This window comes from Triplophysa rosa, linkage group LG7 (genome assembly GCF_024868665.1).
Source record: "Triplophysa rosa linkage group LG7, Trosa_1v2, whole genome shotgun sequence".
Lineage (NCBI taxonomy): Eukaryota > Metazoa > Chordata > Actinopteri > Cypriniformes > Nemacheilidae > Triplophysa > Triplophysa rosa.
In genome coordinates, this window is record NC_079896.1 from 7,187,857 (window position 1) to 7,202,216 (window position 14,360).

The following is a 14,360-nucleotide window of genomic DNA, read 5'->3' on the forward strand; positions in this document are numbered from 1 at the left end:
GAGAGATAGACAGAGAGAGAGAGAGAGAGAGGACATCAATAAGGTTAAGTTATTTTAAATTTTACTCCACTGAGGGAAAATGTATCCAATCAAATGCATGTGAATTTTATTACTTTAAGATACAATAAAATCCAATTAAAGCTGATTTGATTTCAAGTCATCTTAACATAGATTTTGTTTTGGGATGTTTAAGGTTTTTCTACATGCATTGCCAAACAAGGGGTAGAGGAAAAAAGACACGTTACATAACTGAATGGGGGAGAGAAAATGGAGGTGCCAAATTTAGATCCAGACAGCTAAATGAAATAGAACAAGAGGCTGAATTTAAATGAAACACAAGAGCAGATACCTGTAAGTCATGTAAGCCTGTGACTTTCATCAACAACATAATTACATACTGTAGAACTCACCCGCCGCATTTGATTTTGATCATTTATTTATAATTTATTATCCTTTTCAGTGTAAGCTTTATATTGGCCCAGAGCTTAGACATTGGCACAAAAATAGACAAACATGACAAAATCATTTGTTGGACTACCAAAAAAGAGTGAAAGAAGACTGTTATGATGCACCAGATATTAAAGGCGATCTTGCGTAATGTAATTTTTCTTAATATTATTATTCATTTCTATACAATGGATGGCTATTTAATAATGAGGACAACAAGACATTTCATAGAAAACTATACTCCACATGAAACTAAATGAATAAATAAGAGGAAATAATACAATGCAGCATCAAATTGATACTCCGTGTTCTACATCATCTGGGAGCCAGTCGCACTTTTACGCCTCGCCTCTCATCTCCCTGCATTGTGGCTTTTTTCTATGTTTAGCATGATGCTGAGAGCGCAGAGGAACGAAGAACCGATTTCGCCACTGCTGACGATAGCAGCTGGTTAGTTTTGGTGTGCTCTGAGCCACAAGGCAGAGAGACTAGCCCTCACCGTACGGTCCCCACGAGCATGTTACAGCTAAAATGGATAACCATGCAAACTGCCATAATGGCCCAGGCTTGCATCTATTATCCTGTTTGAAGGGCATGCTGGGAGCTCCATTTTGGATTTCATTTTGAACTCATGTCCTTCAGCATAACAGCATAATTTTATATCCACCTTAGTTAATGTGATTGAGTTAAGCATGCATTATTCAATAAAAAGCAAAAATATGAAGATAAAGCAAAAATTAGCTTAAAAATGTTAAAAATACATTTCTTAAGAAAATATATCAATGCTCGTGAGTCTCCAAAAGAAGAGTTGTTTCTTAACATTGTCGTGTCTTGTTTTTAGTCATGACCAGACATGACCAATCACAATTTAGCATGCTTCAAAGACATACAACGAACTAGCAAGCACTGTGACATATGAGTTGCTACTTGCTAACTGCTAATTTGTTGCAAGACATAATGAAAGCCTATTGGCTGTTTGAATAAAAGGACCCCACTATCTAACCCAAGTAATTTCATGGGTCTTTAATTGGTCCGGACCAGTTTAACCCTTTTAATAAAAACAGAGTAAACCATTAAGAATTTTTTTCCTACACACTGAAATAAAATCTGACTATCTTGTTTTCTATTGCAAATATCTAAAAATTCTTAAATCAAGATACAATTTACAAAAAGGAATAGTTCCCCCCAAAATTTTAATTCTGTCATCATTTACTCATCCTCAAGTTGTTTAAACCCTGTATAAATGTATTTGTTCTGTTGAATACAAAAAATATATATTTTAAAAAATGTTGGAAACTACACAGTTCTGTGGCACTATTGACTACCATAGTAGATTTTTTCCTACTATAGTAATAGTGCCCCAGAACTGTTCGATTAAAAACATTCTTCCAAATACCTTTTTTTTCTCTGCTTGGAGCACGTCAGTCACGCTCGTCAGAAAAGAGTGAAACACACACACAAACACACATTTTTACCAAACAATACATCATTAATAGCAATTAATTTCCGCGATTTGGTGCGATTGCGATCATATCAACAGCAAACCAAGCAGGAGTTCACATGAACCGCTCCCCAGACCTCCCTTTTTAAGCGGACTCGGTACAGTTTGCGGGTGCGCACCCGGGTTCTGAAGACAGCGTTCACATCATCCAAACGAACCAAACTCTGATGTTAATCGAACCCGGGTGCGCACCAAAAGTGCTAATGGGAAACCGCCTTTACAGTAGTAATTGTGCAATTTGTCATTCTTAAGTAAAAGTATCCTAATTTAAGAATGTTGAGATATTTATACTCGAAAACCAGGCAAAAATACTAAGAAAATCACATTATTTTGCAGAGCAGTATGTTAAAAGAAACGCAAAGGGATTACCTTGCATTTGCTTTAAGCAAAACCTAACTGCACACCAAAATGCCTCTTAAATACATTCAATCCCTTCATGTCAGCTGGTATGTGTACACTACATGAGTCATGTCACAGGTGCACATCATCTCGCACTCTGACGCTCCATTAGCATACTGACAGCCAATAAGACTACATTATAAACTGGTGAAGTATCTGTTAGGGGAAACAGGAGAGTAAAGCGATGGATTGTGAAACTGTATAATGGCAGAGCGTTGTAATCACATCCAAAAGACAGAGCTTACATCCAAGCACAAGAAAAGAAAATATGATCAAATTGAGCCAGGGAATAAAAGTGGAGAAAATAATGGGCGAAGCTAAAAGTATCGTGTGATGGAGAGATGGAGAGAGTGGCTGGAAACTTGGGCGCTCATATGTGAGCTGAGAGGATCTGTGAGTGTGTGTAAGAGACAAAGCAAAATCGGGCTGATAATAGGAGTGAGTGTGTCAGTCTGTCTTTGAGAAAGAACTAAAATGTGTGCGTGTGGGGGGGGGAGGGTGGGGTGTAAAAGCACTTGCCTGAGATGTCACTAATCCTAAAAATAAGAAACTGTGACATGAAGACATGTAAAATGGCTCTCTGTGAGGAATGTTGACTATAACACTCAGAAGCAGCTTGAACACGCCCCTTAAGATGTCTGAACCAAACAAATTTGGAATTCAAATCCAGATCAAAAATATTAGAATTTTTCATATTAATTTGCATGATTATTTAAAATACACAAAAGAAGGTATTTTGAAGAACCGCTGTTGTTCAATTACCAACATTCCTCAAAATATCTTCTTTTGTGTTCTGCAGAAGAAAGAAAGTCATACAGGTTTGAAATGGCAGGAGGGTGAGTAAATGACAGAATTAAATTTTTGGGGTAAACTGTCCCCTTAAATTATTTCATTAACTTCGTATGCTGCCTCAAATTAGGACTTTATCAAAATGTCAAAGCTTTTTTAAAAGCTGTTATGTAGGCTAATATTTGAAGTGTCAGAGAGAAAAGAGAGTTTTCGTACTAGAATATGAGGACTTCAACAGTATAAGATTCTCTTATTTTAACGTGTTCACAGTCCTTGAGGTAAACAGAAGGTCATCATGCTGTCCTGCCTAGAAATTGAGGAAGAGAGGGAAAGAACGGCTAGTGCTACTTAATGGATTATAGGATATGGAAAAAGCTGGGTGCATGGGGGTGTGTGTGTTATGGTTCACAAGAGGATGTGTGTGTGTGGTTGCAATGAGATGAGAAAAATGTCTCGGAGGCTTTAGAATAAGGGCCCAGTCAGCTCTCTAACAGAACAGTGTTATACTGCCACAACAACTAGTATCTACTGCTGTTCATCACTAGACGGTGACACCATCCTCCACCTCCACTCCTGCTAATACTGTTTCCTCTCATCCTACTCTCTTCATGTCTCTAGGCCAAAAACCCCCGCAGGCTACTTGCTTATCCAAACTACTGTTCTGGAGAAAGGCTGGTGATAGACCAATACATTACTAAGTCAAGTAATTGGCCGATATTTGGCCATTTTGAGGTTACTGGCATCCGCAAAGTGTTAGGTCTTAAAAACTGATAATAAAAATTGGTTTTCTTTTATGGATTTGGCAGATGCTTTCACTACAGTAAGAGTTTTTGCAAAGTGACATTAAGTGCATTTAGGATTGGGAATCAAACCCATTACCTTGATGGCACTATGCTTGACCTGAAGCTTGAAAACGCAGAGTATTTAACAAATATTGAGCAAAATGCAAATAAAAATGTGTTTTATTTGCAGTTATTCATTTATATTGTATATGGGTCTCTGAAATACTTCAATCTGACACAACATTCTGTGCTAAAATAATTTGCAACCAATTTCCTACATAATTGTGCTTTTGTAACACTTCTCACATATAAATTCAAAATCTATTATTTTATGTGCATTCATTTATTTATTTGGAAAAATGCAGTGTGTTAACTGGGTTAATGTGCAGTCTGTCCGTCATTAAACCCAACAAAGTGATCAGGACCCCATTGTGAAATGAGAACCCCTCAAGGCTTTTATTTTATGATACGATAAGCTGACTGTACATTATCACCTACTTAGTATATATCAGCAGAACATCAGACAGCAGCGCTTTAGAAAAGTATTGACATCAGCAATTGCGAAACTCATTTTGGTTAACCGCTACTCAAGACAAATGGATATTAATATAATTCACATTTAAACATTCTACAGCGTCATTAGTACCGTAGTTTTATTTCCAATTCCTAATGATTGCCAAAGCACCATTACAATACAATTTAGTCAACACAAGACAACATTTAAATGCTTTCCTGTATCAGCTTGGCAACACCAAGGTCATGGGTTCAATTCCCAAGGAATGCAGACATATGCTGACAAACTAGCTCTGGATAAAAGTGTCTGGTACATAAATGCAAATGAAGGAATTATGAGATGCATTTTTTTATTTGGAGCCTTTTATTGATGTTTCATTGACTAGCACAATTATAACCATTAATATTCAACATATTCCTTTATACCTCAAATCAAAGTTTGGTTGCGGGTTTATGTTTGCGCTGTGGTAACCAAAGAGGGTTATTATCACTTTTCCAGCTTATATAATTGAGCCGTCTATCTTCAAAGTGCCCAAATATGAGAGGCCAATTAGTGCTGAATAGCAACATAAATTAGACACAAGTTTTGCCTCTAACTGATCTTGGGCAGGACACCCTGTTTTCATGAATATTAGGGAGTCTCATTAGGAGTTTTATTATGGAATTTTTATTAGAAACGTATTCAGAGGCTAAAATGTAAATGCATATTCATAATGTTAAAAATATGCAATTAACAGCCTCCACATATTTCAAACCTGAGAAATACAAAAAAGACAAACACACATGTAAACTTGACCTTTTATGTAAATGCACGTCATAATACTGAATCTTTGGGTCTCTTATTTTGCTCGAAGATTTACTGATAGGACCTGAGCTGACAGCTAGTCCCTTATCTAAACACCTCAGTTCTCTCAGAACAACACTTCTTTAAATAGCCGAAAATCACACATGTACAAACTCATACAACACACACATGCACATGGACCACAAAAACCAACAAAGACTTTTTCTACAAAAGCCGACATTTTTAAAGTCTAACTATTCTGGCAAAGCAATGACACTGAGCACACGCTACATTGGCTTTTATTATTGGCATTTTATAAATGTAAACATGTTGTTCCAACCAAATTAAACACAGCTTGCAAAACAAGCTGCAATTAATGAATTGCGAAACATAAAACATTCCCTTGTTTACATTCACACAGCTGTATGCACGGAAATAAACAGCGCAATGACCTCTGACAGCCGAGACTAATCTAAAAGACAAAAGCTCATCCATCTCTATTTTCCCTCTCCATCCATTCACTTATCAACTCATCTGTCTGTCTGTCCTAAAATATTGCTCCCAAATCTACATTTAGAGCTTCAGGAGAGGCTAAATTTGTTCCCTAGTTGGGTCATAAGTTAATTAAAGCGGCCCTTAAAATAGCCACCATTTATTCTGCTATTTAATAATTCAAACACTAATGTGAAAAAGCAAATTTAAGGACCTTCCATCTGGATGTTTATTACTTCGGACAAAATGAATCTGCCCGTCTCCTCCGTTTCTCACCTGTCCTTTTCTCTCGGTGTGCCTAATGAACCGATAAATTTCATCCCTCTTACCCTGTTATATTAATAAGGTAATTTCAGAATCTCCAAATCTCTTCTGAGGAGATCCACACCGGTCTTTCAATCAAACATCCTCTTATCTCCACGGGAACCTCTCCTAACTAACTCACACGTCTCTCAGGGTCTTCTAATCTCCTTTATGACCTCCACTGCTTTTCCATTATAGTCTGTCATTGTTGTGTCCTTACTGTTCACTTTACATCAGACCATATTCTTTCTTGCAGTATATTTTCTCCGTATCAATGCCCTGTGAAACTTTAGAATGTGATTTTTCATCCGAACATTGTGGAGCATTAAAGAAAATGTACCTTTTGAAAACATGTATCAAAATGTGCGTGCACTGCGGAAATTATTTTCTTAATCATTTTTTCTTAATCATTTCAGTGAAAACATCTCAACATCCTTAAAGGGATAGTTCACCCAAAAATGAAAATTCTGTCTCTCTAGGGGCCCTATTTTAATGATCTAAGCGCATGGTCTTAAGCGCACGGTGCAGGTGCACTCAGGGCGTGTCCGAATCCACTTTTGCTAGTTTAACTACGGGAAAACGGTCGGCGCGCCCGGGCGCATGATCTGGAATGGTTGCCCCGATTCTCTTAATGAGTAATGGATGTTTTTTGGGCGTAATGTGCAGTAAACCAATCAGAGTCTCATCTCTCATTCCCTTTAAGAGCCAGTTGCGCTCGCGCCATAGCGGATTCGCTATTTACACGGTGGAATTTGCAAGAGCAAAGACTGGACACTTCTCCAGAGAGGAAACGCATCTGCTCGTGCGCAAGGTTTACCATCTACAGGACAAGCCGGATTTTTATCTTTATGTACACAATAATAATCTTTTACATCGTAATCCATTTATTTTTATATTTGGCATTTCCACAGTTTAAACTGCTCTGAAAATTCCATCTACATAATATTAAGATGGTTTACATCCGTGCAACTTCAAAGCTCGTTTTACAGTATTCAGCAAGATGAGGAGTAGAGGATAAGACTTTATGAAATTTGTCTTTTTGTAAAAATCCTCATGAGCTTCAAACGGACGCAAATCAAAGCAATGATTTATTGGTTTAGTCTTGTTTAATAACCGTCTGAGCTTTTTATAACAGTCTTCATGTCTTTCAAGATCTTTATTTCTCCTCTTATTTTTTTCAAACTGTGTCACCCTCAGTCTTTCTCCATTTACAGTTGTTTCATATTACACAGACTGGCCTGCCATTAAACATATGTGTGCATGTGTGTGATTGTGGCTGATGTTTCACACATGCGCATGCAAGCGACATGCTGGTAGCGCTGCTCTGTAAAAGACCTCAATTGGAAATCAGTGGAGAATGAAACTGAATTTGTGAGCCTGGCAACTCGATACAAGCACACTAACTTCATTCATCATACAAAGCTGCTCTGATTTGCCTTCCTGTCAGAATCCTTCCTTTGAGAATAAAATCATGCGGCCAGCAGCCGTACCCACTGGGGCCCTCAGACCGTAAAGCAGAACTTTGGGGTCAGTCTTATTGGGTTTGATTGCGCTAAAGACTCTGAAACACACGCACCGATTGAACTCAAACCATCTTGTTCAATAAAAGAAAAAGTACATCAGTATCTTCTTTCTCACGTATCTACTTACTTGGGACAGGCATTATTTCAATGCACATTACATACAGACTCTCATTTTAAGAAATTGCGTAATTTCTATGCTGCATGTCATTATGACTGCACAGCTTCACTGAGACCAGCAATTTGCTTCTGGTTGCTGTTTGCAACGTAACAAAACAAAACACATTAGATGCACAGCACATACATCCTGGCATCTAAAATCTAGCCAAAAGCTAAAGCCTTGCAGGAAAGTAAATAGTCTAGCAGTGAGTGACAGTGCAATACACAGCCCCTTTGTGCTCTTTTCACAAGGTCAACAGCCTTTCGAAAGGTGCGGCGATGAGACCCGAACAATAGTCAAGCTTAGCCTGTCATCATGCGTTATCACATACCCACAGTGTTACTGTGTCAATGGACCGCGATGCTGATGTGAAGCTTCAATACAGATGTTTATATCTTATTCTGAGCATTGAAGCTTTATCCAAATGGAATTATAAATATATGGTAAATATGAAATTCAACAACACACGTTTGTGATTTGACATGTTCAACAGAAGAAGTGTAATGCTTTTGTAATTCAAACTAGAACATAGATATTGTGCTTGGTTGGCTGGTTGGAAACCCCTAAATCTTGCACTATGATCGCACAACATTTTTAACCTCCACGAGATTAGCATATTTCAGTTTCCTTTGGAACTCTCCTCCAAAATAAAGGTGAACTTGATAAAAGAAATAGATACAGATTGCAACCTTATTGCACTTCCTCGAACAGGTAATTGTCTGAGATCAAAAATAGCAGGTAATTAGTTAAAACATGAAAGAAGATCAAAATAAAGATGAGGAACAAGGGTGAGGGGCGGGAAAACTCATCTGCAGATAGGTTGCTGCTGAAATGACATCAAGATTTGTTTCGCCAGCTAAGCAGAAGACAATAAGCCCTTGAGAGCCGTCACTCCCAATGTTGTCCTGAGAGGAGTCACTGCTCACACACAATTCAGCATTTTGTAAAAGAACGAAAACAAAACTCAAACAAAACAAAATATATTTTCATGACTTACATTAACACATTTGGTAGATGCTTCTTATCCAAAGTGGCTTGTAGTGCTTTCAAGGTATACATTTTTATCAGTATGTGTGCTCCCTGGGAATCAAACCCACAGTATTTGCGCTGCTTACGAAATGATCTACCAATTGAACTAAAACAGATAGAATTAGAAGATTGAACTTCAAAAAACAGCTCAAAACATACCTGTTCCGCATTTATTTGACTAACCAATAACTCTGTCTTTCTGTCAATTTTTTTTAATTATTGTTGTTCATTCTCTGCTTTGCTTACTCCAGCTTTAATCCTCCTAGTAGCACGGCCCTGTAAACTAACGGTACTGTTTGGCATGTTGACAAAATGTTTATATGCTCTCCTACTTGTAAGTCGCTTTGGACAAAAGTGTCTGCCAAATGAATAAATGTAAATGTAAACTATAGTAAACTCTAGACTTCAGAGCTAACTAAAATAAACTGAGTTCAACAGAAGCGGAAAGTAAAAATACTGATAAAACAGTCAAGCAAAGTGTGAAACCATATACAGGATTGTGGCACGTATCATGATACAAATAATACAATATTTAGTGTAGCTTCAGCGAATTTTTATTATTTTTTGATAATGCTTAATGCTATTGTTTGAGCTGCCAACAACATGTTTTTTTAAACATTTATTTTGGGCGCTTTTGCCTTCATTTGTATAATTCAGTGAGAGAGAGGACATAAAGTGGGAGAGAGATGGGGGTGGGATCGGGAAAGACCACGAGACGGGAATTAAACCCGGTTACCCGATGCGCAACCGCGCCAGGTATCCGAGCACTTCCCACGAGGCTATCGGCTTCGATGCGTTAACATGTTTACTTTTTCGTACTTCATGTTGTGCTTGAAGTGCTTTAAAAAGTTCTCTCTTAGGGTTTAGCTTCCCTGATTCCTTTATGAATTCAAAATTCTGCTTTATTTTCAGAAACAGATGTATTAAATATTTTTAATTAGCATTTTCTATTAAAATTGTGTCAATTCTGTAACATGTACAGACAAAGAAATGCGTCTTTACAAAGAAATGTCATTAAAATTGTCAATGTTTTGAAAACAAATCTGTTTTTGTATTTTAGTTTCATTTTTTAAAGGGGTCAAATGACAAGGCTAAAACGAATATTATCATTTGTTTTAGATGTAATGCAATGTGTATACACGATTTAAAGGAACAATACTGGGTTTCTAGGAGGATCTATTGACAGAAATACAATATAATATACAAAACTATTTCTTCAGAGGTGTATAAAGACCTTACGTAATGAACCATTAAGTTTGTAATACCTTAGAATAAGCTGTTTATATCTACATACAGAGCGGCCCTACACACATTGAATTCACCACCATGTTTTGTACAGCAGCCCTAAACGGACAAACAACTCTACAACGCGCCTTTCCTCTCCCTCTCCCCTGCGGTATAGTGGTGAAATGGATCGCGGATGATCCGTGATCCGTACGGATCGTACTCTACGGTTCAGAACGCATGTGACCCGCGGATTAAATGTAAGTTTATTCATCATTGAGTAAAGAGAGTAAAACGCACTCTCTCTACAGTTTAAGTGCCAACGCGCTCTCTCTCTCAAGTATCTGGACGAGTACAATATTAAAGCGGTTCCAGATAAACAATGATGCTCAAAACTGCTTCGTCACACAGCTAATATTAGAACAAAAACAACAACATATCTTGGTTCTAACAAACAGAAAAAACAATGTTACTCACATACTTATTCGAATCAAAGCAACCTCCTCGGGGGTGATTTTAAGACGATCTTTCTCTAAAAATCACCGCGGGTCCTAACGCGTCTCTGCTGGAAAGTCTTTATAATATTAACGCAGGCCCAGCTCCTGCCTGACTTTTATCCTTTTTTTTAAACCTAAAATCCACAGACCTTTTATTTTATGTAATAAATAAGACATCGCTCTTTCTACAGTCTTTCTAATGCCCGCATGATCTCTTTTTGGGCGGTCTTAGTCAACTCATACCACGAACTGACGTGGATTTGTGGGGGTGTGGTTACACGAGGCGTTTCAGGCAGGTCTGGTTGAGCATTTGCTTTTAGATAGAATGCATCTTTTGTACCGACACTTTAATTTTTGCAATTTTAGGTGTCTAATACATGCATGGGCAACTTATAACACACCAAAGACACAAACACGTATTCGCGCCATATGACCCCTTTAAGTTATGTCAAAAAAAAAATGACATCAACGTATCGTGAACCTAGTATTGTGTTTTGTATCGCATCACGAGCTGAGTGCATTGTCACTAAATCAAAAGAACAACTTTGAACACAATATAAATTATAAAATTAAACACAAGCAATAGCAACCGTGCTACAAGTAAAAGTACATATTGATCTAAGGGTGCTCTGCTGGTTCTAGAGGTGACAAACATCTCAGTGTAGGACTTTGCAATCTGTTAGTGGCTCAACATCTTTATGACGTGTTCTTGTTACGGGACCACCTTATCTGCTGGAAGGGGCGTGCATGTACAATCAGTGATGAAATCAAACACGGGAAGGATACAGATAATTGAAATTCTATCTTCCTTCAAGGCCTAAGAGCAAAACTGCTGATAGATCTCTATCATGTGCCTGCATCATTTAAGGTTCAAGCAAGGGCTGCCGGCCCAGACCAGGAGCTCATGAGAGGAGATACAGAGATGCTGTGGTCAGCATACCAATCAGTCAACGAGAGAGCAACAAAGTGACTGAAGGGAGTAAACATGTGTTTTACACGCAAGAGACAACGAGGTTCTTATTTAACGGAAGACCACATTACTGTCACATTATTGAATGTTAATGGATCAGGTGTGGTAAACAGTTTGAGCAGTTTAGGACTTTAACCTTTCAGGTGCGCCAAAGATGAATGAAACATGGATACTGGGGCCTAGGAAGCTATAAGGCTTTTGTGAATAAACTAGAATTGAGTGTTAAGAGTTAAATGTTTATGTTCCATGACAAGCTTGGATGGAGCTGATAACAGGTTTTGGTACATTGGCCAACAGAACAACAGCTAAACTCAATGAAGCCCAAGGGTTGAGATGGATGTAGAATAAATTACTTCTTTATATTTAATAATAAAAAACCCAAAATCAGGGTGATCAACATGGAATCAACATTTGATATTCTGGTGGTTATAAAAAAATAAAGCAGCACGCATTAAGTTATACTGAATAACCAGGTACTTTCTATACTTTTGATGCACATTTTCTTTTTCTTTAGATACTTATGGCTTGACATAAAAACTTTAAATGCCTATTGAGTAAAACATAAGCTGCATTCATTTACATTCAATCCCACGAGCTCATTTGAAATTACATTACTTGAATACGAAATCATAAAACAGTTACTTTCTTCAAATAATAAAGGCAGCCTATATAGAGAAAACACATTTAATTATGATTTTTAAAGATGACTGCATAATAATAAATGAGTTCTGATATAATTTACTGTGAAGTTAAATGGAACAGCTACTACCCGCCTGCAGCATGAACATATGGAAATGCCATTGTTTTTTGATAACACATTTTTTCACCCGACATACTACTTAATGATATTGCTGCCCTTTAAGACACCGTTTGAAAAGACTTTTCTGCCTTGAACTGGCATTTAAGCCAGTTTTAAGTCATTTTTCATATTCGCCGAGTTATTCAAAGAACCTCATATAAAACACAGTTGAAAAAATATCCTACGTGTCTTGCATCATAAACACAGGGAACAAAAAGTTACATTTCCTTGTCCCTCTTGATATACATGGTGAAGATTCACTAAGAGTCACTAAGGTGATTGACTGAATGACTCTACTGAACTAAAGAGACCCTAACAGTGACTCACTCAACTCTGAGATTCATTGTAGTGACCCAAATACCAGCAGGCCTGATTCACTCAATTGAATCAGCACCCGTTGTGCGGATCAGAGCTTTGACTTGTAATAAGAGTAATGACAAACAGCAGGTATTCCAGTGCAACGTCGTATTGATCAAAGCTTCTACATCTATAATGGCTTCCGTGACCCAGTGAGAAAGTCGAGCATTGAATAACAATACGGTAGAATAAATGCACGCACAGCTTTTCATTGAAGTCTATTGTATACTGCTCTGAATAAGCTGTATTGCACTAAATCCAGGGCTGTTCATAGCTACCTTATAACAGTAACTCTAGCTGTTAACTGTGGTTTCAGAGCATGTTGTAAATAGTCAGGAGGATCAGCTTGGATCAATACCCGAGGGAAATTGGATGGGACCGCCAATACCTCTTTGAACAGGGAAGTGTTTTTACGGTCAGTAACTGAAATCTATAACAAATTTCTTTTTGTTTCTTTCATTTATAAGTCAATAGTTTGCCAGTGGGAACAGCGCTCGTAAAGTCTCAGTGTAAATGATGAGCACAGATTTGGTCGATTTTTAGATGTTACATTTTATTTGTAACAGATAAATACCCTCAACAAAACAACTGTGCGTCTTTGCTGAATGATGAGGGGGAAAGAATAATATGGCTAAATATTTGCCTCGGGTCACATGACACATGTATCGATTGTGTGTTTTTGACCTTGCGAACAGTTGCATCCCACATTCGCATCTGTTACACCAAAAGTCACCTTGGAAGATTAATGAGCGTAGCGTGAGATGGCGCAAACGGGGCTGAATATCCTATCACCGCATGACTGCACACAACCAGTGACTTCCAATGCGAGCGAGTCACATGACTGTACTACGGCAACGACACCGCTTTATTTTGGTCCATCACCCTCTTGAAGAATATCTATAATTAGAGCTCGTCTCGTGCGCCCGAATGTGACCGAACGTGGCCGAATTCGTTCGGGCTGTGGGCTTCGCGACAGGACGCTCGAGCGGCGTGATTTCACAGCCCAACATTTCCGTTTGTTCCCATCCCGTGCAGGTGTCCCATGAACAAGATGGTGCATTCACTTTAACATTTAACTCATCTTACGCATGCAACGGCATGCAGCGTTGCAGATAACGACACGAGCTTACCTATTAAAATAAAGTGTGAAAGACGCATTTCTCAAGGTGAGACCTTATTTCCACTTTTCACATTCTTACCTTCAGCTGTCGCCTCGCCATGTCGGTCGGCTGTTTGGCGTTGAAGGGATAGGCGACGCACCGCATCACAAAAACATAGAGTTGCAGCTTCTTTTTTCGTTCCTCTTCTTCCCTCTGCAGTTTCTCCACGTCCTCCTTCTCCTGCTCGCTGACGGCCGACGGGCTCGGGCTGGACGGACGCACGCTGGAGCCGCGGCTGGTTGGTTGGAGCCTATCTGAGCTCTCGCTGGTCCTGCTGGGGGAGATGCGAGAGGATCCGGACTGAGGGGCCATCACCTCTCTGCTTTCCTCTTCCACTATCCCGTCCGATTCTTCCTCGCTGGACGACGGATCCAACATTTTTGCCCTCGACTAACCGCGCGAGCTAATTAAACGCAAGACGGGCTATTTGCAGCGTGAAACCTAGCAATTTGTTGAGGTGATGCTCGGCATTCAGAGGGTTTGTCGATCGTCGGTTAATTTTTAATATCCTGAAACACTTCGCGTGCTGTAAGAAAATGCACGAGCAGGATGCGGAAACAGACACTGCAATCTCTTCACGCGGCTTGAGCAATGATGCTGGTGCTGCTGCATACGTGTTCCGTGCTGTGCGTCC

General features: G+C 38.7%; 1 protein-coding gene across 14 annotated transcripts in view; it reads right to left on the minus strand.

The window, feature by feature from the left end:
* cadpsb (Ca2+-dependent activator protein for secretion b) overlaps positions 1-14,357 on the minus strand; it is an 81,156-nt gene extending 66,799 nt beyond the window's left edge. For 6 of the 14 annotated variants that reach the window (XM_057338342.1, XM_057338330.1, XM_057338335.1 and 3 more), the window contains exon 1: positions 13,766-14,355. In XM_057338342.1, coding sequence (XP_057194325.1) covers positions 13,766-14,104 — 339 coding nt within the window. In that variant the 5' untranslated portion in view covers positions 14,105-14,355. Of the gene's footprint in view, positions 1-13,765 lie in introns of all 14 variants that reach the window. The other 8 variants (XM_057338337.1, XM_057338334.1, XM_057338336.1 and 5 more) reach the window with 3 other exon arrangements.
* Between the last annotated feature and the right edge of the window lie 3 nt (positions 14,358-14,360).